This window comes from Muscardinus avellanarius, assembly GCF_963383645.1.
Source record: "Muscardinus avellanarius genome assembly, chromosome: 19".
In the NCBI taxonomy this organism is placed as follows: Eukaryota; Metazoa; Chordata; class Mammalia; order Rodentia; family Gliridae; genus Muscardinus; species Muscardinus avellanarius.
Genome location: NC_137805.1, coordinates 43,158,494 through 43,183,649, shown reverse-complemented (window position 1 = coordinate 43,183,649; position 25,156 = coordinate 43,158,494). Strand labels below are relative to the sequence as shown.

Sequence of the window (25,156 nt, the reverse complement as noted above, 5' to 3'; positions counted from 1 at the left end):
CAAACTGGTTTCTGAAGGATAGTTGCTGAAGAGAAGGGATTGGGTGGTGGCAATAGAGGTAGGAAGGTGGTTTCTTTTTCTTTTCCTTTTTTTTTTTTTTTTTTTTTTTGTGTGTGTGTGTGTGGTACTGGGGGTGGAAACCAGAGGCTTTTCTACCTCCGGGCTATACTCCCTACCTATATTATACTTTATTTGGAAACAGGGTCTCGCTAAGTTGCTGAGAGCCTCACTAAGTAGCTGAGGCTGGCTTCGAATCTGTGCGATCCTCCTGTCTCAGCCTCCCAAGTACAGGGATTACAGATGTGCACCACCACACCCGGCCTGAATGTCTTTGAAGGAGCATATACTTCCTCTCCAGCTGGTCCACAGACAGTACTCCCTGTTAACTCTTTCCCTTTCTTTCTTTCTTTCTTTCTTTCTTTCTTTCTTTCTTTCTTTCTTTCTTTCTTTCTTTCTTCCTTTTCCTTCCTTCCTTCCTTCCTTTCTTTTTTTCTTTCTTCTTTCTTTCTTTCTTTCTTTCTTTCTTTCTTTCTTTCCTTTCTTTCTTTCTTTCTTTCTTCCTTTCTTTCTTTTTTCAGTACTAGGTATGGCTCCCAGGGTCATTCTACCTCCGAGCTACACCCCCGAATCTATTTTTTATTCTTTTTTTTGAAACAGGATCTCACTGAGTTGCAAACGGCCTATGTAGTAGCTGAGGCTGTCCGTGAACCCGGATTCTCCTGTCTCAGCCTCCCAAATGCTGGGATTACAAGTGTGCGCCACTACCCCTGGTTTTATATTTCTTTTTATACTTGCTTTTTTTTTCCCTCTATACTTTCTTGTTTGGTCACTTTTTTTTTTTTTTTTTTTTTTTTTTTGGTACCAGGGACTGGACCCAGGGGCATTCTACCTCTGAGCTACATCTTTAGCCCTATTTTTTTTTATTTGAAACAAGGTCTCGCTAAGTTGCTGAGGCTGCCCTTGAACCTGTGCCACACCTGTCTCGGCCTCCCAGGTACTGGGATCACACACATGCACCACCATACTTGGCTGTTGGCTTACTCCCTTTCCCTTTCCTCTCGTCATTCTCTGTTTTCTTGGTCTCTTCCTTTCTCTACCTTCACAGTGACGCTGGCACTGTAGTGTGATCGGGGCTTCTGAGCCCCAAAGGTGGAATGGAAGGGCCAGCTGCTCAGATCCCCATGGCTTCCTGCCCATCACAGTGGTCCAGGCACATAGGAGGACTTCAGACTCAGAATTCCAGGAGTAGTCTTGCTGATTTTTTCTCCTCTCCCTGCCTCTTTCCTTTCAGAAAAAGAAACAAGGGCGGATTGCGTTTGACACAATGGACTTCGTTGCAGAGAAGGTGTGCAAGCTGTGACTTTCCTGTATGTTGGGGAGGGGGCTCTCTGTTCTGTGGCCTGGAAGAAGCACTGGGCCTCTGGAGAGCTGGGTTTGGTCCAGGCTCTGTCATTGATCCAGGATGTCACCTTGAGCTAGCTCCTTAGAGTTCTCATCTATAAAGTAGATGGTCCCCGTGACTCTGTCTAGTCCTGGCATTCCAAGACTGAGTAGCCCTGAACCAGCCGTCACCATGTGGCTGGGTGGCACCAGTGAGGCATAGTTCCTGGACTCGACTTGTGGAAAAAAATAGCAAAACAGGACATGAGAGGCCCAGACGGAGGAGAAAGAAGCCAGGTAGAGGGGAAAGCCTGGGGCTGTGAGTGGGCTCAGGCTCTGCCCTGAGCTCTCCCGGCTGCACCTGCGTGTTGGATGGCCTTCCAGAGTGCTCTTGTTTCAGCGGGGGAATGGCTTTATATCCATGTGAGGCCTTGGGTGGCATGGCTTGTTTCAGAATTTCAAATATCACTGTTACCTTTCTCTCTGCTACCTACTGAATCCCTGATAGTAAAATAAAATTTAAAATTCAGTTTTAAATCTAAAGAACTTATTTTAGGAAGATTTGAGGTTCTCACCAGTGCAGACCTGACTTGACACTGGTCTGGACTAACCAGGTTGGTTTTTCTCTCAGGGAAAGAGGTGAGAATAAAACTTTGTAACTGGTCCCAGGATCACCCCTGCCCACCCCCTGCCCCTCTTACTCAAGGTACACCTTCCAGTGCCTGCTTCTCCTGGGCACAGTCGTATTTCTCATGTCCCCTCTTGCATGAAGCATAATCAGATAAGTCATCCAAATTCTGTCTCTTCAGTTTTTCAAACCAGCCAGTGTGTGTGTGGCATTGGGAGTTCAGAAAGGAGAAACCAGGAACCTAACAGGAGCCACGGACTCGAGCACCGAGGGCAGTTCTTAGCCACAAAGAGCGAGTCCCCGTGTGTGTGGCACTGGGGATGGGCACAGAGGCATTCTACCCCTGAGCTATATACCCTCAGCCTTATGTTTATTTTATTTTATTTTTTTATTTTGAAACAGGCTCTCACTAAGTTGCTGAGGCTGGTTTCAAACCTGCAACCCTCTTGGCTTAGCCTCTCAAATACTGGGATTCTAGGCATGTGCCACCATGCTTGGCATAGAAAATGCATTGTTTTGGGGCATGGTGGCACATGCTTGTAATTGCAGTTCTTGGGAAGCTGGGACAAAAGAATCACAAGTTCAAGGCCAGCCTCCCCAACTTAGTAAGATCCTGTTTCAAAATAAAAAATAATAGCCGGACGTGGTTGCGCACGCTTGTAATTCCAGCATTCGGGAGGCTGAGATTGGAGGATCTCAAGTTCGCAGAGAGCCTCTCAGCTACTTAGTGAGGCCCTCTGCAACTTAGTGAGACCCTGTCTCAAAATAAAGAATAAACAATAGGGCTGAGGGGTGTAGCTCAGAGGTCAAACACCCCTGGGTTCCATCCCCAGACCCACAAAATTAAAGTAAATAAAATAAAAATAAAAAATAATAAAAGGCTTGGGAGTAGAACACCCCTGGGTTCAACTCCCGCCTACTGCCCACAGACACACAAACCCGTCCTTATAAGCAAAGTGGCTAGCGAGTGAGTGTCTGAGTGACCCACACAAATCTGTCTTGGCGTAACCAGGCAGAGTTCTCCCCTGATTACATGTGCATGTGCTGAGGGGGTCCTGGGAAGTGACAGCCAGGGCACATTAGCAGATGTAATCCTGCTGTTAGTGGGAATAGTGCTTCTTAGACTGTGTGCGGATGCAGTGAGGTGCATGTAAAACATGCTGTCCGCTGCCTGGCACTCGGTAAGCACGCAGTTCACGTGGGTCACTACAGTGTGGGGAGCAGGAAGCCCTGGGGCAGGGCCATGGGAGTTGCCAGCTGGCCCGGGGGAAACCTGCTGGGTCCTCCCTCATGTCGCTCTCCCTAGGGCCACTTCCCTCCAAAAGCTGTTCAGATCACACAGAAGAAACCTTCCTGGAGGACAGAGCAGGAGGTCCAGGCCCTCTGCAACGTCCTGCAGGTTCTGGACAGCTACCGGAACTACACGGAGACTCTGCAGCTGCTCTTGGCCAAGGTCATGCGCTTTGAACGGTGAGCACGGTTCTCCCTGGGCCGCTGGGCGGGCAGGGCTGAGCAGTGTGGCTCGTCCCCCTCTGAAGAGTGGCAGCCGGGAGGTCTGCTAGCCGTTCACGTGGGTGGTGGCTGCACAAGTGTCACTCACTCACTTACTAAGCATATTTCCAGAATTAGAGACCCCTTGAACCCGAGGAGGATCCGGGAGGAACCTCCGAAAGGATCTAGTCCAATTCCCTCATTTCTCACATGAAGAAACTAAGTTGGGGGCTGGGAGACTCTTCTTAGACACTCCGTGTCTTAGTCCAATTTCTGTTGCTAATAATAATGGCACAGACTGGGTCAGTTATTTAAAAAAAAAAAAAAAAACCAGAAGCCGGGAGTGGTGGCGCAAGCTTGTAATCCCCGCGCTTGGGAGGCTGAGACAGGAGGATCTCACAGGTTCGAAGCCAGCCTCAGCTACTTAGTGAGGCTCTCAGCAACTTAGTGAGAATCTGTTTCCAAATAAAATAGAAAATAGGTCTGGGAGTATAGCCCGGAGGTAGAAAGCCCCAGTACCACCAAAAACAAAAAACAAAACAAAACAAAAAAACAGAGATGATTTTGGCTCAGGGTCTGGGCCAAGGTTGAGGGGCTGCATCTGGTGAGGATGACCTTCTTATTGGCAGAGTTCCAAGTCACATGGTAAGAGACAGAACACATTTATAGCCTCTGGCCTCTCTCTCCTCCCAAAGAGCCACCAGAATTTTATTATGTGGACTCTACCCTGATGACCTTATTTAACCTTATTTGGGGGCGTGTTATTGGGGATGGAACCCAAGGTCATTCTACCTCTGAGCCATATCCCTAGTCCTATTTTTTACTCTTGATTTTGTAACAGGGTCTCACTGAGTTGCAGAGGGCCTCACTAAGTAGCTGAGGCTGTCCATAAACCACAATCCCCCAGTCTCAGCCTCCCAAATGCTGGGACTACAAGCGTATGCTACCACGTGTTGTAGATTTCTTAAAAAATAAATTATGTTCATTGCATCTTCAAAATTAGTTATTGATTTATAAGAGATCTTATTATTCAGATATTATTCATTAAGATAAACATAAAGCCAGTGCTTGGTGGCGCATGCTTGTAATCCCAGCATTCGGGAGGCTGAGACCTGGAGGATCACGGTTCGCGGACAGCCTCAGCTACTTAGTGAGGCCCTCTGCAACTCAGTGAGACCCGGTTTCAAAATAAAGAATAAAAAATAGGGCAGGGGTGTAGCTCAGAGGTCAAATGCCCCTGGGTTCCATCCCCAGACCCGGAAAAAAAAAAAAAAACCATATATATTGCTATATCACAAATTTGTTTTTTTGTGGTACTGGGGATGGAACCCAGGGGCATTCTACCTCCGAGCTATGCCCCCAGCCCTATTTTTTATTATTTATTTAAAAACAGGGTCTCACTGAGTTGCAAAGGGCCTCACTAAGTAGTAACTGAGGCTGTCCTCGAACCGTGATCCTCCTATCTCAGCCTCCCAAATGCTGGAATTACAAGCATGCACTGCCATGCCTGGCTAACATATTTGGTATTTATTTATTTATTTATTTATTTATTTATTTATTTATTGGTGGTACTGGGGGTGGAATCCAGAGGCTTTCTACCTCCAGGCTATACTTCCAGACCTATTTTCTATTTTGTTTGGAAACAGGGTCTCACTAAGTTGCTGAGAGCCTCACTAAGTAGCTGAGGCTGGCTTCAAACCTGTGCAATCCTCCTGTCTCAGCCTCCCAAGCGCGGGGATTACAAGTGTGCGCCACCACGCCCGGCTACAAATTTGGTTTTTAGAAAACATTTGTTTGGCCGGGCGTGATGGCACGTGCTTGTAATCCCCGCGCTTGAGAGGCGGAGGAGACAGGAGGATCTCGCAGGTTCGAAGCCAGCCGCGTTGGTTTAAGAGACTCTGTTTCCAAATTTTAAAAAAAGTATAAAATAGGTCTGGGAGTATAGCCCAGAGGTACCCCAGTACCACCAAAAAAAAAAAAAAAATTATTTGTGATGGTGCACACTGGTAATCCCAGTACTTGGGAGATTGAGACAGGAGGGTAGCAGGTTTGCAACCAGCCTCAGCAACTAGGTGAGACTGTTTCAAAATAAAAAATAAAAAAGGCTGGGGGTTTAGCTTGGAGGTAGGATGCCTCTGGGTTCAATCCCAAGTACCAAAATAAATAAATAAAAATAAAATCACCCTAGTGTGCACCACTCTGACATCTTTTGTTCGTGGAGGTCACAATCTATATCATAAACACAGCTCTCTCCAGGTCAGGCTCCTGGTCGCCATGGCAATGCAGGATGCTCCTAGGGCGAGCTGGTTTGGTCATGAGTTTCATAGAAGAGGTTGTGTTTGAACAGGTCCATTTGACAGGTGAAGGTGTAGACCAGTATATTCCAGGCAGAGAGGACCATTTGTCTTTTCTAGTTCTGGGAAGAAGAGCAGGTCACCATGGTCTGTAAAGACTCCACAACAGGCAGCGGGATATCAGGAGGAGAATAAGAATTAAGAAAAAAAAAAGAATTAAGAATTAAAAAGAATTAAGCTTGCAGCTCAGGAACTCGAAGCCGTGTCTGTCCTGGTGTGATCTCCAGGAAGCTACTTCATTCTTCAGAGCCTCAATAGTGACAAGTTTTTTTTTTTTTTTTTTTGTATGGTATTGAGAATTGAACCCAGGGGCATTATACCTCAGAGCTACATACCCAGCCTATTTTATTTATTTTTCGTTTGAAAACAGCATCTCACTATGTTGGGGAGCGTCTCACTATGTTTCTGAGGTTGGTCTCGAACCTGCAACCCTCCTGATTTAGCTTCCTACTTTCTGGGATTACAGGCATGCACCACCATGCCCAACTTGAAATAGGATTTTAAATCAGACATGGTAGCAGGTTGCAGGTTGAGGCCAGCCTCAGCAATTTAGCAGGATCCTTAGCATTTTAGGGAGGCTCTCAGCAACTTGGTGAGATACTGTTTCCAAATACAAAATAAAATGGGGCTGAGGGTGTAGTTCAGAAGTAGAGCACTGCAGCCAGGCATGATGGCACATGCTTGTAATCCCAGCATTTGGGAGGCTGAGACAGGAGGATCGTGGTTCTCAGCGAGCCTCAACTCCTTAGTGAGGCCCTCTGCAACTTGGCAAGACCTTGTTTCAAAATAAAGAATAAAAAGTAGGGCAGGGAGGTATAGCTCAAAGGTCAAATGCTCCTGTGTTCCATCCCCAGTCTCACAAAAAAAAAAAAAAAAAAAGGAGAGAAAGAAAGAAGGAAAGAAGAAAGAATAAAAGTTAGGGCAGGGAAACCAGGCGTGGTGGCTCACACTTGTAATCCCAGCATTTGGGTGGGAGGCTGAGACAGGAGGATCGTGGTTCTCAGCGAGCCTCAACTCCTTAGTGAGGCCCTCTACAACTTGGCAAGACCTTGTTTCAAAATAAAGAATAAAAAATAGGGCAGGGAGGTATAGCTCAAAGGTCAAATGCTCCTGGGTTCCATCCCCAGTCTCACAAAAAAAAAAAAAAAAGGAGAGAAAGAAAGAAAGAAAGAAAGAAAGAAAGAAAGAAAGAAAGAAAGAAGGAAAGAAAGAAAGGAAGAATAAAAGTTAGGGCAGGGAAACCAGGCGTGGTGGCTCACACTTGTAATCTCAGCATTTGGGAGGCTGAGACCGGAGGATCGCGGTTCGCAGCCAGCCTCAGCTACTTAGTGAGGCCCTCTGCAACTCAGTGAGACCCTGTTTCAAAATAAAGAATAAAAAAAATAGGGCAGGGGATGTAGCTTGGAGGTCAAATGCCTCTGAGTTCCAAATCACACACACACACACACACACACACACACACACACACACACACACACACACACACAAAGTAGAGCACCCCTTAGCTGAGTGTGGTGGTACACACTTATAATCCCAGTACTTGGGAGGCAGAGACAGGAGGAGGATGGAAGATTTGTGGCCAGCCTCAGCTACTTAGTGAGGCTTTTTGCAACTTATCAAGACCTTGTTTCAAAAAAAAAAAAAAAAAGCTGGGCATGGTGTTGCATGCTTATAATCCCAGCATTTAGGAGGCTGAGACCTGAGGATCATGGTTTGCAGACAGTCTCAGCTACTTAGTGAGTCCCTCTATCTAGTGAGACCGTTTCAAAAAATACAGAATAAAAAAGAGGGCAGGGAGTGTAGCTTGGAGGTAGAATGCCCCTGGGTTCCACCCTCAGTACCGTAATAAATAAATAAATAAATGAAGCCGGGCATGGTGACGCACGCTTGTAATCCCTGTGCTTGGGAGGTGAAGACAGGAGGATCACACAGGTTTGAAGCCAGCCGCACTGGCTTAAGAGACCCTGTTTCCAAAAATAAAATAGGTCTGGGGGTGTAGCCCGGAGGCAGAAGGGTTTCCAGGAACCCCAGTACCACAAATAAATAAATAAATAAATAAATAAATAAATAATAATAAAATAGGGCTGGGGGTGTAGCTTAGAGGTGGAATGCCCCTCCCAGTACCAAGAAAGGATTGTAATATGGATTTTATGAATATTATTAAGGATCATAATAAGATTTTTGGGAAGATCAAGTAAGTCGATAATTGTGGATTATTTATGGAGCTGGAAGTTAGCAGCTTAGACAGGATTCTCCCAGTTGTAAGTGTGAGAAAGCTCAATTCAGGAGGCTGTATTGGTGGCTCGCGTACATGGAAAGTACTGGAGTGGTCCTTCAGTTTCAGGCTCAGCTACATTCCAGGGCTCCATCACCAGTGCCTAGTGTCTGTCTCTCTCCCCCGCCTCTCTTGCGGTACTGGGGGTGGAACCCAGGGACATTCTACCTCTGAGCTACACTCCCAGCTCTATTTTTTATTCTTGATTTTGAAATAGGATCTCACTGTGTCGCAAAGGACTCACTAAGTAGTAGCTGAGGGTGTCTGCAAACCTCAGTCCTCCTGTCTCAGCCTCCCAAATGCTGGGAATTCAGGCGTGCGCCACCACACCCAGCTTTCTCCCGGTCTCTTGATTCTTCATTCGTATAGGTCTCCTTCTCAGCTGTACTTTTTCCTCCTACTGGCAAGATGACTACCATAGACATAGTAACCCACTCCACCCTCCAGTGTTACTTGAATGCAGAAGAGAGGACACCTCCTCCCAGTCACTCAGACCAGAGCCTTGGGGCTGGCTTTGCCTCAAACAGCTGTGATGTCTGAGCTGAGTTTAAGAACTAAATCTTAGTTTGCTCTGGGCCTGGGCGCCTCTACCCTAAGGATGCCCAGTTGGACAGTAAGCTATCGGGAATCACAATAAGACTCTTTATCTGTCTCTTTTGAGTTATGCTCACCTCTACTTTATTTATTTTTCCTTTTTTTGGTGGGGTAGTATGGGGATGGAACCCAGGGGGATTCTACCTCCAAGCAACACCCTCAGCCCTATTTTTTTTTTTTTTTTTTGTGGTACTGGGGGTGGAACTCAAGGGCTTTCTACTTCCGGGCTATACTCCCAGACCCATTTATATTTGATTTTGGAAACAGGGTCTCACTAAGTTGCTGAGAGCCTCACTAAGTAGCTGAGGCTGGCTTCGAACCTGTGTGATCCTCCTGCTCAGCCTCCCAAGCTTGGGGGATTACAAGCGTGCGCCACCACGCCTGGCCTCACTTCTACTTTAAACACAAGGGAAACCGAGGCTCAGAGAAGGGGATAGAAGCTGCCTTGTGTCACACCTCTAAGGGTAGAACCAGGATTTGGATCCTAGTCTGGCTCTAAAGTGTTAGTAAGGCCAGGCATGATGACGCACTCTTGTAATCCCAGTACCTGGGAGGCTGAGACAGGAGGATCGCGCAGGTTTGTCTGTTTCAAAATAAATAAAAATAAAATAGGTTTGGGGGTATAGTTCAGAGTTAGAATACCCCTGGGTTCCATCCCCAGTACCACCAAAAAATAAATAATAATTAAATTAAAAATAAAATAGGGTGGGGTATAGCTCAGAGGTAGACTGTTCCTGGGTTCGATCTTTAGTACCACAAAATAAATAAACACCACAAAGTGCTTGTGGTCATTACTCAGCCGCTCTACAAAGCCATCCATCGCTCTCAGCTCCTCGTTATTCAGCTGCTCCTCCCTACGCCATGAGCACGTGCCCGAGCCAGCCAGGCTGACAGCGGTGCTGCTGTCAGGAGGCTTTGGTCTCACTGAGGCAGGCGGCTGGACGGTGCCAGTGGAGAGGTCCGTCCCAGCGGGCAGGGGCTGGGCTATTCTGAAGTCCCTTTGGCCAGGTCTGTGCTTTCTTGACCCAGGGCGAAGGGCACAGCCAGTCCGGAGCGCCCTGTTGCCACCGATCAACTGGCAGCGCTGTTTCCCCAGGTTTGGCCGCAGGCGCGTGATTGTCAAGAAGGGGCAGAGGAGCAACAGCTTTTATTTCATCTACCTGGGCACAGTCGCGGTGACTGAGGACGAGGACGGCAGCAGCGCCTTCCTAGACCCCCACCCCACGGTGCTGCACAAGGGCAGCTGTTTCGGGGTACGTCCCGGGCAATGGCCTGGCGCCAGGGCTGGTGCTGTGCGCGGGGCAGGAGCCTTGCTCACGCCGCCTGCCCCAGCCCTGTCCTGTCGGTGGCCCGTGTGGCCCCAGTGCCCTTGTCTGCCAAATCCTCAACACCCTGGGTCAGATCAGGTCCAGAGTCAACCTTCCCGCCTGACGGTGAGGAGCTGGCTGCTTGGGGAACCCCTCAGAGATGGCGACTCCACGTCGAGGCCTCTCCAGCTTCCTGCCCTCTGCCCTGTTCTGGCCGGCGGCCTCTTTTCCAGGAGCAGCAGTTGAGGGGAGGAGCTCGCTGTAGGAGGGAGCGGGGCCAGGGAGCCTGCCATCTGGGAGGGAGACGTTTGGAGCAGGAGAGAGAGATCCGTGCAGGGCCTGAGCAGGAAGCTGGGGCCAGCCTCACTCTTGCCCTGTCCCTGTCGACCCCATAGGAGATGGACCTGCTCGCCGCATCAGTAAGGAGGGCCACCGTGGTCTGCATGGAGGAAACAGAGTTCCTGGTTATTGACCGGGAGGACTTCATTGCTAATAACCTGGACAAGGAAGTTCAAAAGGAGTCTCAGTACCGGTTTGAATTTTTTAGGTAACTTTACTTCATTCAATGTCTTTTTTCCCCTTACTTGTTCTTCATGGCTTTGCTTTGTCCTAGGCCTGTGGGAAAACATACTCAGGACTGTTATTTCTATTTGGAATGCTCTGGAATTCCCACCTCTCACCCAAACTCCTATTATACATCCAGGTCTCAGATCCAGTGTCTTCCTGTGGAATAGACATAGGCTAGGCGTGGTGGCACATGCCTCTAATCCCGGTACTGGGGAGACTGAGACAGGAGGATTGAAGGTTTGAGGCCAGCCTCAATACTTTTTTTTTGGGGGGGTGGTACTGGGGTGGAACCCAGGGACATTCCCAAGCTACATCCCCTGCCCTATTTTTTATTCTTTATTTTGAAACCAGGTCTCACTGAGTTGCAGAGGGCCTAAGTAGTAGCTGAGGCTGTCCGCGAACCGCAATCCTCTGGTCTCAGCCTCCTGAATGCTGGGATTACAAGCGCATGCCACCATGCCTGGCTTAGCCTCAATAATTTAGACAGCAACTTAGAAAGATGCTGTTTCAAAATTTTAAAAATTTTTAAAAAGGATTGGGGCCTGGGCATGGTGGTGCATACATGTAATCCCAGTACATAGGAGGCTGATACGGGAAAATCACAGATTGGAGGATAGCCTCAACAATGTAGCTAAATTCTCAGAAAGCTAGCGAGCCCCTGTTTTAAAACAAAAAATAAGCCGGGCGTGGTGGCGCATGCTTGTAATCCCCGCGCTTGGGAGGCTGAGACAGGAGGATTCCACAGGTTCGAAGCCAGCCTCAGCTGGCTTAAGAGACCCTGTTTCCAAATAAAATATAAAATAGGTCTGGGAGTATAGCTGGGAGGTCCTGGGGTTCCATCCCCAGCCCCACCAAAAATTTAAAAATTAAAAAATTGCCGGGCATGGTGGTGCACGCTTGTAATCCCAGCATTCGGGAGACTGAGACCGGAGGATCGCGGTTCGCGGACAGCCTCAGCTACTTAGTGAGGCTTTCAGCAACTTAGTGAGACCCTGTTTCCAAATAAAATATAAAAAAGGTCTGGGAGTATAGTCTGGAGGTAGAAAGCCTCTGGGTTCCACCCCTAGTACCACCAAAAAAACAAAACAAAACAAAACAAAAAAACAAAATAAAGAATAAAAGGGGAGTGGTGAGTTGGCCCAGGCCACCCTCCCCCCATGCCATTTTGACATGGGGCCATAACTATTTTCTGTATTTCTCTCTTTTTAATAAACTTCTTTAAATCTTAACAACAACAACAACAACAAAAAACAACCAAAATAAAGAATAAAAAAATAGGGCTGAGGGTAGAGCTTGGAGGTAGAATGCCCCTGGGTTCCATCCCCAGTACTGTAAAATAATAATAATAATAATAATAATAATAATAATAATAATAATTCCAGTGTTAATGGGGACTGTAAGGAAAAAACAAGCATGCATAGATGGGGTACACTTTCTTTTCTGGGGTGAGGACAGATTCATGGGTTAGTGAGGTGGGGTGGTAAGGCCCAGAACTTCTGGCTCTGTCATTCTGGGTAGATAATCATCCTGAGCCTTGGTCCTCTCACCTATAAACTGAGGAAAATAAGAGAAAAAACCTCATGAGATCGAGCAGGAGATCAGATGTGACAAGTGGCACAAGTAATACTCGCCGGCCAGGCGCGTGCTCAGTCTGTGCTTGTTAGCTATTCCGTGCGCATGTGTGATACTGAAGAACCTGAGCCCAGGGCCATCCTACCTCCAAGCTTCATCCCCAGCCCCACCCATTTTTATTTTTATTTATTTTTATTTATTTATTTATTTATTTTTGCGTGTCTGGGGGTGGAACCCAGGGGCATTCGACCTCTGAGCTACACCCCCTGCCCTATTTTTTATTCTTCATTTTGAAACTGGGTCTCACTGAGCTGCAGAGGGCCTCACTAAGTAGCTGAGGCTGTCCGCGAACCGCGATCCTCCGGTCTCAGCCTCCCGAATGCTGGGATTGCAAGCGTGCGCCACCACGCCTGGCTCTATGTGATAGTTTCTTTATAGTTTCTTTGCTCTGTCAGACAGTGAGCAATACGGTGGCCAGGTCCAGATTTGACTTTTTCACCACTGTAATATTCTCATGTTGTCAGGGTACCAAGCATATGCAAATGCCTAAAAAATAAATATTGAATAAATGAATATCAATATAAATTACTGCATTCCTGCGGGGGTCGGAAGGGTCTTAGCCAGGGGTACTGTATATAATACCAAAAAGCAGAACTCACATATAGTAAAGGATTTTTGTATTGGGTACTTATATGAAAGGCCACATCAGGATATGTAAACTAAATCTCATAAATTGAAGTGTTCTTTAGTTATAACCAGATGTGTTAGTGTACACCTATGATCTTAGTACTTGGGAGGCCCAGAAAGAAGGATCGCAGATACAAAGTCAGCCTCGGAAACTAGCAAGACTCTTAGAAATCTAACAAGATCCTGTTTCCAAGTAAGAAATAAAAAATTGAGCTGGGCATGGTAGTTTACATTGTAATTCCAGTACTTGGGAGGCTGAGACAATAGGATCGCAGGTTTGAAGCCAACCTCGGCAATTTAGCGAAGCCCTCAGCAACTTAGCGAGATCCTGTTTCCAAATAAAAGTAAAGCCAGGTATGGTGGCACATGTTTGTAATCCCAGTACTTGGGAGGCTGAGACAGAAGGATCGCAAATTCAAGACCATCCTCAGCAAACTAGTGAGACTCTCTGCCACTCAGACCCTGTTTCAAAATAAGAAATAAAATAGGGGTGGGATGGTACCTTGGAGGACGAATGCCCTTGAGTTCCATTTCCAGTATTACACATAAATAAATATAAAAAAAAATAGAATAGTTCTGGTGGTGTAGCCTGGAGGTAGAAGGCCTCTGGGTTCCATCCCTAATATCACACACACAAAAATAAATAAATAAATAAATAAATAAATAAATAAATAAATAAATAAATAGTTGGGCTGGGGGGTGTAGCTCAAAGGTAGAATGACTCCGATTTCAATCTCTAATACCACACACACAAAAACAAACTTTTATGCTAGGCGTGGTAGCGCATGCTTGTAATCCCAGTACTTGGGAGGCTGAGACAGGAGGATTGCACAGGTTTGAAGCCAGCCTCAGCTACTTAGTGAGGCTCTCAGCAAATTAGTGAGACCCTGTTTCTAAATAAAATATAAAACAGGTCTGGGAGTATAGCCCGGAGGTAGAAAGCCCCTGGGTTCCACCCCCAGTACCCCCTACACATACTCACAAGCTTTTGTTACTTGCCTTTATTTATTTATTTATTTATTTATTTATTTATTGCGGTACTAAGGATAGAACCCAGAGGCATTCTACCTTTGAGCTACATCCTCAGCCCTATTTTATATTTGTTATTTGGAAACAGGGTCTCACTAAATTGCAGAGGCTCACTAATTAGCTGAAGCTGGCTGCGAACCTGCGATCCTTCTGTCTCAGCCTCCCAAGTACTGGGATTACAAGTGTGCGCCACCACGCCTGGTTTACTTGCATTTATTTATTTATTTATTTTGGTGGTAGTGGGGGTGGAACCCAGAGGCTTTCTACCTCCGGGCTATACTCTCAGACCTATAACCTATTTTATACTTTATTTGGGAACACGGTCTCACTAAGTTGCTGAGAGCCTCACTAGCTGAGGCTGGCTTCGAACCCGTGCGATCCTCCTGTCTCAGCCTCCCAAGTACAGGGATGACAAGTGTGCGCCACCACGCCCGGCTACTTGCCTTTATTTAAATGAACGAAATCGGCTGGGCGTGGTGGCGCACGCTTGTCATCCCCGCGCTTGGGAGGCTGAGACAGGAGGATCGCACAGGTTCGAAGCCAGCCTCAGCTACTTGGTGAGGCTCTCGGCAACTTAAATTCCTAGTACCACCAAAAAAATAAAAAATAAAAAGGAAAATCCTATAGACCAATTAAATTTAGTGACGTTTATTTGAGCAAAGCAAAACAAAAACAATTCACAAATCGGACAGAAGCAAAGCAGGTCCTGAGAACTCCAAACAGCAATGTGATTAGACAGCGCGTATGGGAAAGCAGAATGAGATACAGAAAACACTTAACTGGCTAGCCCACGAGACACTAGTCAAGCAACCGGTCAACTGGACACAGTTAGCGAGTTAATCGTTTGGCTTCTCTACACAGCCGAAGCTCCCTCACTGGATTTAGACTATCCCAGCAGCCGCAAAGAGGAGTTCGTGGGGAAGAGGAGAATTTGGTTTCAGGAGATAAGGTGCCTGGTGGGTCACCTCATCCAGGCATCTTTAAGAGCGTGTTCCCTTCCTGGAAAGCTCTGAGCCCTGCGCTCCGGTGTGACTGGAGACGTGTGTTCTAATCAGCGTTTTCCTTCAGAAACATGGATCTTTTCCAATCGTGGTCTGATGAGAAGCTCTGGCACCTGGTGGCCCTGGGGAAGATAGAGAAGTTCTCATACGGCCAGCTGATCTCAAAAGACTTCACAGAATCCTCCTTCGTCATGTTTATCTGCAAGGTGAGAAGCCCGGGGGTGGGTGGAGGCTGGGACGAGCCTGGCGCAGTGCGCCCGCACAGCGTCCTGTGGCCAAACGGGCAAGGTTCGAGCCCTTGCTACTTTGCTGACCCTCCACATCCCCTCCATACTAGGTAAACGTCCCGGTGCCCCTCTGGCCTGCTTGCTTCCGAGGGCTGTTTTCACTTTAAGATGAGCAAGCCAGGTGTGGTGGTTCATGGCCGTAATCTTAGTACTTGGGAGGCTAAAACAGGAGGGACGATTTGAAGGCAATCTCAACAGCTTAAATGAGACTTTCAGCATCCCGCACTTGGGAAGCTGAGACAGGAGGATCGCGCAGGCTCGAAGCCAGCTGTGCGCGCTGGCTTAGGAGACCCTGTTTCCAAATAAAAATGTAAAAACAGGTCTGGGAGTGTAGCCCAGAGGTAGAAGGGCTTCCAGGAACCCCAGTACCACCAAAAAAAAAAAAAAAAAAAAAGAGAGAGAGAGACATTTAGCAAGACCCTGTTTCCAAAATGAAAAGATAAAAAGGGCCAAGGGTGGAGCTCGGAGGTAGAATGCCCTGGATTCCATCCCCAGCACCACAAAACAAACAACACAACAAAGCCAAACCAAAAGGTGTCCAGTTATCCCTGATACCGCGCAGATGCACTTCGAGACCTACAGTAGAGGTCTGACACTGGAAACACCGAATCCTCAGTGCACTGTTGTTCCTGTACGCATCTGTGACAACGTACAAGGCATAGTAAGAGATTAATAGCAACCAGTCATAAAATAGAACATTTAAACAGTATGCTGCAATACAATTTATGTGAAGGTAGTATCTTTCTCTGCATGTGTCTCATACTGGTTGTGTCCTTCTTGTCACGATGCGAGATGACACATAAAGGGTTCTCTTTGGCACATCTGAATTGCCAGCATCACTACTTATATGCTTTGGGGCCATCATATTATTATTATTATTATCATTATTATTATTTATTTGCAGTACTGGGGATTGAACCCAGGGGCATTCGACCTCTGAGCTACACCCCTAGCCCTCTTTTTTTCTTTCTTTCTTTCTTTCTTTCTTTCTTTCTTTCTTTCTTTCTTTCTTTCTTTCTTTTTTGGCAGTACTGGGGTTCTACCTCCGGGCTACACTCCCAGACCTATTTTTACATTTTCATTTTGGAAACAGGGTCTCCTAAGCCAGCACACGCGGCTGGCTTCGAACCTGCGTGATCCTCCTGTCTCTGCCTCCCAAGCGTGGGGATTACAAGTGTGTGCCACCACGCCCAGCTTATTCTTTATTTTGAAACAAGATCTCACTAAGTTAAAGAGGCCTCACTAAGTAGCTGAGTCTGGCTGCGAACCACCACGCCCAGATGAGAACTCATTATTTTCTAGGTCACTGCATTTTCCTGGTTTCTGTGCCCTTGTATATCGGTATGGTAGAACTACTTTCCAGTTGTGGCAGTCTTCCCAGCTCTGTATACAGAGATCTCACATTGGTAGTAGCTTAAGCCAGGGTGGGATCATTTATACAATGAGAATCAGCAGACCCCTTAAGTCAGGTCTTACTTTATGGCTTTGCTGATTGTTTTAAGAAGGTAATAAGATAAAATGTTTAAATGCAGATTAAGCCGGGCGTGGTGGCGCAAGCTTGTCATCCCAGAGCTTGGGAGGCGGAGACAGGAGGATCGCGCTGGTTCAGAACCAGCCGAGCTGGCTTAAGAGACCCTGTTTCCAAATAAAAAATATAAAAAAATAGGTCTGGGAGTGTAGCCCGGAGGGAGAAGGGCTTCCAGGAACCCCAGTACAAAAAAATAAAAATAAAAATAAAATGCAGATTCAGTTGAAAAGTGGGCTGGGTCTGTAGCCATTACACTGTAAAGCGTAGGAATTATTGGAAATATCCTTTCAATATTTAGGAACTATTATTTGATTCATCAACAGTGTAGAACTTACTGTTGATTAACAAGTCAAGTTCTAGCACAGTAGTGCTAAAGCAGAAACAAGTTTTGATTTAATATAATTTATGTAAGGGGGAGAGACAGTAAATCACAAATAAGATTTGTAACATTAAACTTATTGGAACAAGAGCAGATTGAGATGCAGCTTCATCCGTCAAGTCACGACTGAACAGAATCTGCTGCTAAGCCATGGGCAAGCACTCGGCTCATACCGACAAAGCATTCTGTGAGAACAGACTCAGCTGAACTTCCGATAAGACTGTGCTGTATTATTACTTACTAATTGTGGTAAACTGGGCACACTTGTCATCCCAGTCCTTGGGAGGCAGAGACAGGAGAATCTCAGGTTCGTGGCCAGCCTCAGCTACTGAGTGAGGCTCTCCTCAACTTAGTGAGACCCTGTTTCAAAATAAAGAATAAAAAATAGGGATGGGGGTCTGGGGGTTTAGCTCTGAGGTAGAATGCCCCTGGGTTCAATCCCTGTACCATAAATAAATAAATAGTGGTTTTGTGGTGTGTGTGTGTGTGTGTGTGTGTGTGTGTGTGTGTGTGTGTGTGAGTAATAGTAGTAGTAGTGGTAGTAGTACTGGGAATTGAACCTAGGGGCATTCTGCCTCTGAGCTACTCCCAACCCTATTTTATTCTGAAACAGGGTCTCACTAGGTTGATGAGAGTCTCATTACTTGCTAAGGCTGTCCTTGAACCTTCAATCCTCCTGTCTCAGCCTTCCAAGTAGTGGGATTACAGGTGTGTACTGCACGCCTGGCTGAGATATATTATTTATTTATTTATTTATTTATTTATTTATTTATTTATTTATTTTGGTGGTACTGGGGTTCCTGGAAGCCCTTCTACCTCCGGGATACAGTCCCAGACCTATTTTTTATATTTTTTTATTTGGAAACAGGGCCTCTTAAGCCAGCTCGGCTGGCTCCGAACCAGCACGATCCTCCTGTTTCCGCCTCCCGCGCGGGGATTACAAGCGTGCGCCACCTCGCCCGGCGTAATAATTTATAACAGTAAAGTTTATAAACATGCATACTTTTTTCCAGTGAGCTGGTTATTAAACCTATCACATAACTGCACACTAAAGGGGGAGAGGCCCTCATCTAATAAAGGAATTTTCAAATTTTGGTAAGCGTGAAAATGCCAGGGTGTGGCCAGGCATGGTGGTGCATGCTTGTAATCCCAGCATTTGGGAGACAAGCATTTGGGAGACGAGTGCGCGGCCAGCCTCAGATACTTAGCGAGGCCCTTCGCAACGCAGTGAGACCCTGTTTCAAAATAAAGAATAAAAAAGCCGGGCGTGGGCTGGGCATAGTGGCGCACACTTTTAATCCCCGCGCTTGGGAGGCTGAGACAGGAGGATCGCACAGGTTCAAAGCCAGCCTCAGCTACTTAGTGAGGCTCTCAGCAACTTAGTGAGACCCTGTTTCCAAATAAAATATAAAAAAGGTCTGAGAGTATAGCCTGGAGGTAGAAAGCCTCTGGGTTCCACCCCCAGTACCACCAAAAAAACAAAAACAAAAACAAAACAAAACAAAATAAGGAATAAAAAATAGGGCTGGGAGTGTTGCTCAGAGGTAGAATGTCCCTGGGTTCCATCCCCAGTACCACAAAAATAAATAAATAAATAAATAAATAAATAAATAAATAAATAGGGATTGGAGGTGTACCTCCAAGATATAATGCTCCTGGATTCAGTCCCCAGTAACACACACACGCACACACACACGGATTTCTGTCTCACTGCAGAGATTGGTTCACTACTCTGGAATCTGCATTGGGGTAGGTGCCACAGGTGATTCTTTCTTTTTTTTATTGTTTTAAATTTTTTTTGTTTTTAATTTTTATTGGTGCACTTTATTCATACATCATAGTGGGATACAAAAACCTTTGTAGACATACATGCACACATTGCCCAGTCAGCCCCCACCTGATCCCCACCTCATTCCTCCCCATCCCTCCTTCCCATGCTTGGCTTAGTGGTTGACATCTAGTATTATAGCAATTTATCCAATATTAACGATGATAATCTCACATAACAGTTTCATTTGTCTGATACCAAGCTTTTGATAACTTAAAGATAACATTTCAATATTTCTTTTTGCTTTCTTTCTTACCAGAGAATATTTTTTTCTTTTTTTTTTTTGGTGAAACTATCATACATTTATTTATTTTTCAGAAAAAAATCTATCCTAATATGGAATATGGACTCTAGATACCCAAAACGATCTCGAAAAAGAACGAAGCTAGAAGATATATATTTTCTAATTTCAAACCATATAAAGCTACAATAATTGAAACAATGTAGTACTGTTCTAAAGGCAGATATATGAAAGGTGCTGATTTTGTGGTAATGGAGATTGGTTGTTAGCAGGGCTCTTAAGCCCCGCTTTTCTCGGTCGCCATCTTCCCGGAAGTCCATTTCTGATTCTTTCTTTTTTGTTTTTGTTTTTTTGCAGGTCTGGGGATGGAACCCAGGGGCATTCTACCTCTGAGCTATACCCCCAGCCCTATTTTTTATTCTTTATTTTGAAAGTGTCTCACTGAATTTCAAAGAGCCTAAGTAGCAGAGGCTGTCCTCGAACTGCGATCCTCCTGTCTCAGCCTCCCGAATGCTGGGATTCCAAGCATGGGCCACCACACCGGGCTAACACAGGTGATTCTAATGAGGGATGTTTGGACTTCATTCTCAGAAAAGTAATACAGGTCCCATAGCAGCAAATGGGGGCAGGGGCTCTGAGCGAGCAGGTAAGCTTGGATTGTTCCTAATGGGGTTTTACTAAAAACATATTTAACCATCAGTGTGAAGATTTTATATAAAGAGCAGGGAACACCAGGATGTACTCTGTATGACTCCATCTAAAGGGACTGCTTCAGCCGGGCGTGGTGGCGCACGCTTGTAATCCCCGCACTTGGGAGGCAGAGACAGGAGGATCGCGCAGGTTCGAAGCCAGCCACGCGCGCTGGCTTAGGAGACCCTGTTTCCAAATAAAAATGTAAAAATAGGTCTGGGAGTGTAGCCCGGAGGTAGAAGGGCTTCCAGGAACCCCAGTACCACAAAATAAATAAATAAATAAATAAATAAATAAATAAATAAATAAAATAAAGGGACTGCTTCATTTTCTAACTCCGGCCTAGTCAGTGCCTTGAATGGTCTAGGAGGCGGCTCCTGTAATTTACTCAGACTGCCACTAGAGGGCGAAATCAGCAGCTGGTGGCAGGGAGTCCTTTGGACCACAGAAAGTTGGAAAACGTGATCTCTTTCTGGCTTCACAGACATCATTAATGCCCATAATCAATTTATTTTGAACACCTCATCAAATGGGACACATGGTGAAACTTTTCTCTCCACAGACACACAGTTGAAATTAAAGACCACAAGAGACTTTTCCAGGAGGAAACTGTTCGTGTTCTTTTCTCTTGCACCTGCAGTTCCTGGGTGTTGAATGTCTGTGGAATGAATGTTGAATAGAGCTCCAAGTGCAGTGCCTGGCATATAACAACGGCTTATTAAATGTTTGCTCTTAGCCGGGCGTGGTGGCGCACGCTTGGAATCCCAGTACAGGAGGTTCACAGGTTCACGGCTGGCCTCAACTACTTAGTGAGGCCCTCTGTAACTTACTGAGACCCTATTTCAAAATAAAGACTAAAAAATAAGGCTGGGGGTGTTGCTGGAGGTAGAATGCCCCTGGGTTCCCACCCCAGTACCGAAAAAAAAGTTTGTTCTTTTCCTCTTCTTTACCAACAGCAATCTGTCTTGAAAATTAACTCTTTATAAAGTGTCTCCCTGAGTTCCTATTTTAAAAAAGGTAAAATTTTGTGGAGATTAGAAATTAAAAGAAGAAATGACTTAACTTATCTTTCTAAGCTGTCGGATCGGCAAGGATTAAAAGGACTGTGAAAGCCCAGTGTTGGCAAACCTATAATGGGCCCAGCCATGTACTGTCGAGGGTCAGTACACAGAGCTAAGCTCTCTGGGGAACAGCTTGGCAAAGGGTAACAAAACTCAAAATATGTGTGCCTTTATGAATTACTTCCAAGGAGATAATCAAACATGGGTATTCTGTAAGGATAAAATATATTATACTGCAGTTTTGAGCAGTTCTCAAGTTTCAGAGGAGTAAGTAACCAGGGCCTCTTCATTCTTGGCACCGCTCACTCCCAGCAGGTCTGCCCTTTGGTCACTCTAGGTCCAGCCACTGGACATCCTTGGCCTGTGCTTTCCTGACCCAAGGAGCATGGACATTTTCAGGAGAAAAAATGCTGAGAATCAAGCCTTGGCTTTTAAAGTTTTTACCCAAACCCAGGCATGATGGCACACGCTTTGTAATCCCAGTACTTGGGAGGCTGAGATAGTGAAATGGGGTTTCTTGAGAAGAAACCCGGTGTTTCCTTAAGATGAAACGGAGTTTCTTGAGAAGAAAATCGGCATTTCCTTACTGGGTTCTTGTCTACGATGAGCGAAGAATGACACCCACAGACTGCAGGAAGGGGAGTAAAAGGTTTATTGGAAGCAGCAGGGAATAGGGAAAAGTGGCCGAACACCCCTAAGGGCTGTCGGAACTTTTGATGTCCAGCAGCTGCCTTCAGGCCACTACCCAAGTATAGCCTGGGCCAAGTGCCTTCAGTTGCAAGCTGCTTTCTCCCAAAGTCCACGCGATCTGCCAGAAAAGAATAGGGGAAGTGGCAGAACACCCCTAAGGGCTATCGAGGCTTTGGTGTCCAGTAGCTGCCTTCAGGTCACTAATTGAGTGTATCCCGGGCCAAGTGCCTTCAATTGCACTCCACCTTCTCTCAAAGCTAACGCAAGAGAGAAAGAGAAGCTCCCCAACAGGGAGGGGTTCCCAGAGTGGGTAACCATCCTGGTGACTGCGCTAGGGGTTTATATATCTGCATGTCCTCTATTGCTTGGAGTTTGGGAAGCAGCTCTCAAAATTTGCATAGGGTATTTGCATGTCCTTTGGGGGGGGTCTCCTTTCAGTAGGAGTTGTATTTGCATGTCCTTTGAAGCGTGTCCTTTCAGTAGGAGTGTCAGACTTGCTCCAATGATGTCTCCTGGGTTTGTTGATTAGTAAACAGATGGTTTTGTGAAGCTTTGGTTGTTCTTATCTAGGAACCTTGGAAGAGCTGATCTCTTTTAGGAGCCTTGGAAGTTAATTAGTATTCCTCGCCCCTCAGGAAATTAACTTCCCGATCTGCCTACTTCCTTCTTCCTCTTCAATAGGAGGGTTGAAAGTTCTCAGCCAGCCTCAGCTACTTAGTGAGGCCCTCCGGGACTTAGTGAGACCTTGCCTCAAAACAAAGAATGAGGCCAGGCGTGGTGGTGCACGCTTGTAATCCCCGCGCTTGGGAGGCAGAGACAGGAGGATCATGTAGATTCGAAGCCAGCCTCGCTGGCTTAAGAGACCCTGTTACCAAATAAAATATAAATTAAGTCTGGGAGTGTAGCCTGGAGATAGAAGGGTTCCATCCCCAGTACCACCAAAAAAAAAGAAGAATTAAAAAATAGGGCTGGGAATGTAGCTCTTGAAGGGTTCGAGACTCGCCCACCAACCCAAATAATGAAGGACTCACAAGAGATGTAAAATCAAGCAGGGTTTATTGTGCTGCAGCTCTGTCCCGGCAAGCCAAGGGTCGAGACCAAGACACTAACCACCCAGCACCCTTCAGGGAGTTGTAGGCTGCCACAGAGCTGCCCTGGCCAAGCCACAGTCCCTTAAGCAGGTGAGGGGGTGTGGTCGAGGCTCGACCCCGAGCTCACTGAGGGCTCTGAATTTATAGCCAGAATAGGGAGTGGTTACATACGTCAGAGCCCCCCAAGAGTCTGAGGCGGGGTATGCACCCGTGCTTCAGGGGCTGCCTGACTAACATGTTTCCTAATAAATTAAGGAGGTTACAAGCCTCTCAGAGCAAAGGAACTTATAAAACTATTTAGACTTTCTATAGCCTTCATATGTATTTCAAAAGCACTTTAAACATCAAAAATCACTTTTAAAACATTTCAAACATAAAGATCACTCTTAAGATAAAGAACTTCATCGGATCATTCTCCAATCCTATGCGTAAGCAATTTACAGAAGCCAAGAGCAAGCAGATTAATAAAAACAGGAACTTGTCATTCAACTAAAATCCTACCAATTGTTGCTTTCTATATAATTACCTTATATTTCTAACATCACTCTTAAACTTATTCTATCTTAACTGTAACTCTATATGCTACCATCATATTCTATATTCTTAGTTCTATGTCCTAAATCTATGTCTTAATTCTATGTCTTAATTTCTATATCCTAATAGGGAAAGGGCTTTCTTAGCTAAAACCTCACGCTGAAGGGGGGAAGCTCTATTCCTCGCCTCCCTACACTCTGAGGTAGATGCCTGGGTTCAACAATTCCCAGGACCAAAAAAAAGTTTTCACCCAGAACATCATAAATCCTTTAGTGAGGAAATTGACCAAAACAAGTAAGAAGGCCATCCATGTCCAATTCAAAGGGTGAAAAAGTACAATCTGCTGTGCGCCTGGGAGGAGAGCTGGAGGATTAGTGAGCTGCCTTAATGTCTCCTGTGGAAATTAACATGTGTGTACAGAGTATCTGTCGGAGTTACATTCTGCTTCGGTCACAGAAAGCCACTGCAAGTGGCTATTAAATAGTAATTTATTTTTCTCATGTAAGAATCTAGAATTAAGCATTAATTAAGGGCTAGAAACAGCTGTTCTAAGCAGTCACCAGGAATGCAGGCCCTCTAGCTTTTTCTCCTCAATAGCTGTGGCTTTCATTCTAAAGTTCACATATGGCCATTCCACCGCAGCCGTCACCGGCAGAGGGAAGGAGGAAGAACAGCAGCAGCTTTCCGGGGAGTTTCATTCGGCAGTCTTTCACTTATATTTCATTAGAACTGGGTCACTGTCACCCCTGTGTGAGAAAGTCAGGGGAAGTGGTGGGGTGCTTTGCTTAATGGGGGACTCTGCTGTCTTGAACAAATTAAAGTTGTATATAGTAGAGCCAGGCGTGGTGGCTCACACTTGTAATCCCTGCTCTTGGGAGGCTAAGACAGGAGGATCACAGTGATTGGCTTGTTTTGGGGTATGTGTGTGTGTGTGTGTGTGTGTGTGTGTGTGTGTGTGTGTATGCAGAGGGGAGGTCCTGGGGATTGAACCCAGAAACATTCTACCTCTAGCTGCACTTCCAGCCCTTTTTAATTTTTATTTTGAAACAGGATCTCACTAGGTTGTTGAGAGTCTTACTACGTTGCTGAGGCTGGTCTGCAATCTGTGATCCTTCTGTCTCAGCCTCCCAAGTACTGGGATGACGGGAGCTACCACACTCAGCTCTATATTAGTTTTTATGCTGCTTTACTGGTTTGAATCCTTTATGACAAGTAGATAGCATTTTTATTAAGACAAAAAAAGAACATGAAACAACCAAAACAACTTGCATTATGCAAATAAAACCAAACAGGGTCAGGTGTAATACAGAGAGCTTATCTTCAAAGGCCAGCCTGTCTGGAGACTCAGGGTGTAATCCTTTGTTTGTGTGTGTTGATATGTCCAGGGTAGCTGTGAAGTCCTGCGGCTGATAGACCTCTCGACCTCCCCTTACTATTACAAATGGATCTGGCAGCATCTGGAGCTGATAGACAACAGACCTCTGAGGGTTCACCTCAATGGTAAGACAGATGGCCACAGCTGGAGCTGCAGCACAGCAGGGGGCAGGGGCCCTATTCTGGCTCCAGTCCTCAGCCCAGGAACCTTAGTTATCTAGAGCCTCAAGGGCCAGGCAGGGTGTCTGGAAGCTGTGGAGATCTGGTCCACGGGTCACTTCCAGCATCCTCTTCAGCTTTCTCCTTTCTTCTCTTAGGTTCTGCTGTGGGACCATCTATTAAATTACCCAGACATCCTCACTCCTCCCTTTGCCCAGCTGCTTTCTGTTTTTATTTTATTTTATATATATATATTTTTAGGGATGGAACCCAGGGGCATTCTACCTCTGAGCTACACCTGCAGCCCTATTTTTTAGTCTTTATTCTGAAACAGGGTCTCACTGAGTTGCAAAGGTCCTCACTAAGTAGCTGAGGCTGTCCTCAAACAGCAATCCTCCTGTCTCAGCCT

General features: G+C 45.9%; 1 protein-coding gene across 1 annotated transcript in view; it reads left to right on the top strand.

The window, feature by feature from the left end:
• The window catches only part of CNBD2 (cyclic nucleotide binding domain containing 2), a gene marked incomplete at both ends in the record, with an annotated part of 59,370 nt that overhangs the window by 8,422 nt on the left and 25,792 nt on the right, over window positions 1-25,156 (top strand). Inside the window, 6 exons of the mRNA XM_080716307.1 lie at window positions 1,292-1,345; window positions 3,315-3,478; window positions 9,819-9,975; window positions 10,425-10,576; window positions 14,953-15,091; window positions 24,600-24,714. Of these exons, the coding sequence (XP_080572433.1) occupies window positions 1,292-1,345; window positions 3,315-3,478; window positions 9,819-9,975; window positions 10,425-10,576; window positions 14,953-15,091; window positions 24,600-24,714 (781 nt within the window). The remainder of the gene's footprint in view (window positions 1-1,291; window positions 1,346-3,314; window positions 3,479-9,818; window positions 9,976-10,424; window positions 10,577-14,952; window positions 15,092-24,599; window positions 24,715-25,156) is intronic.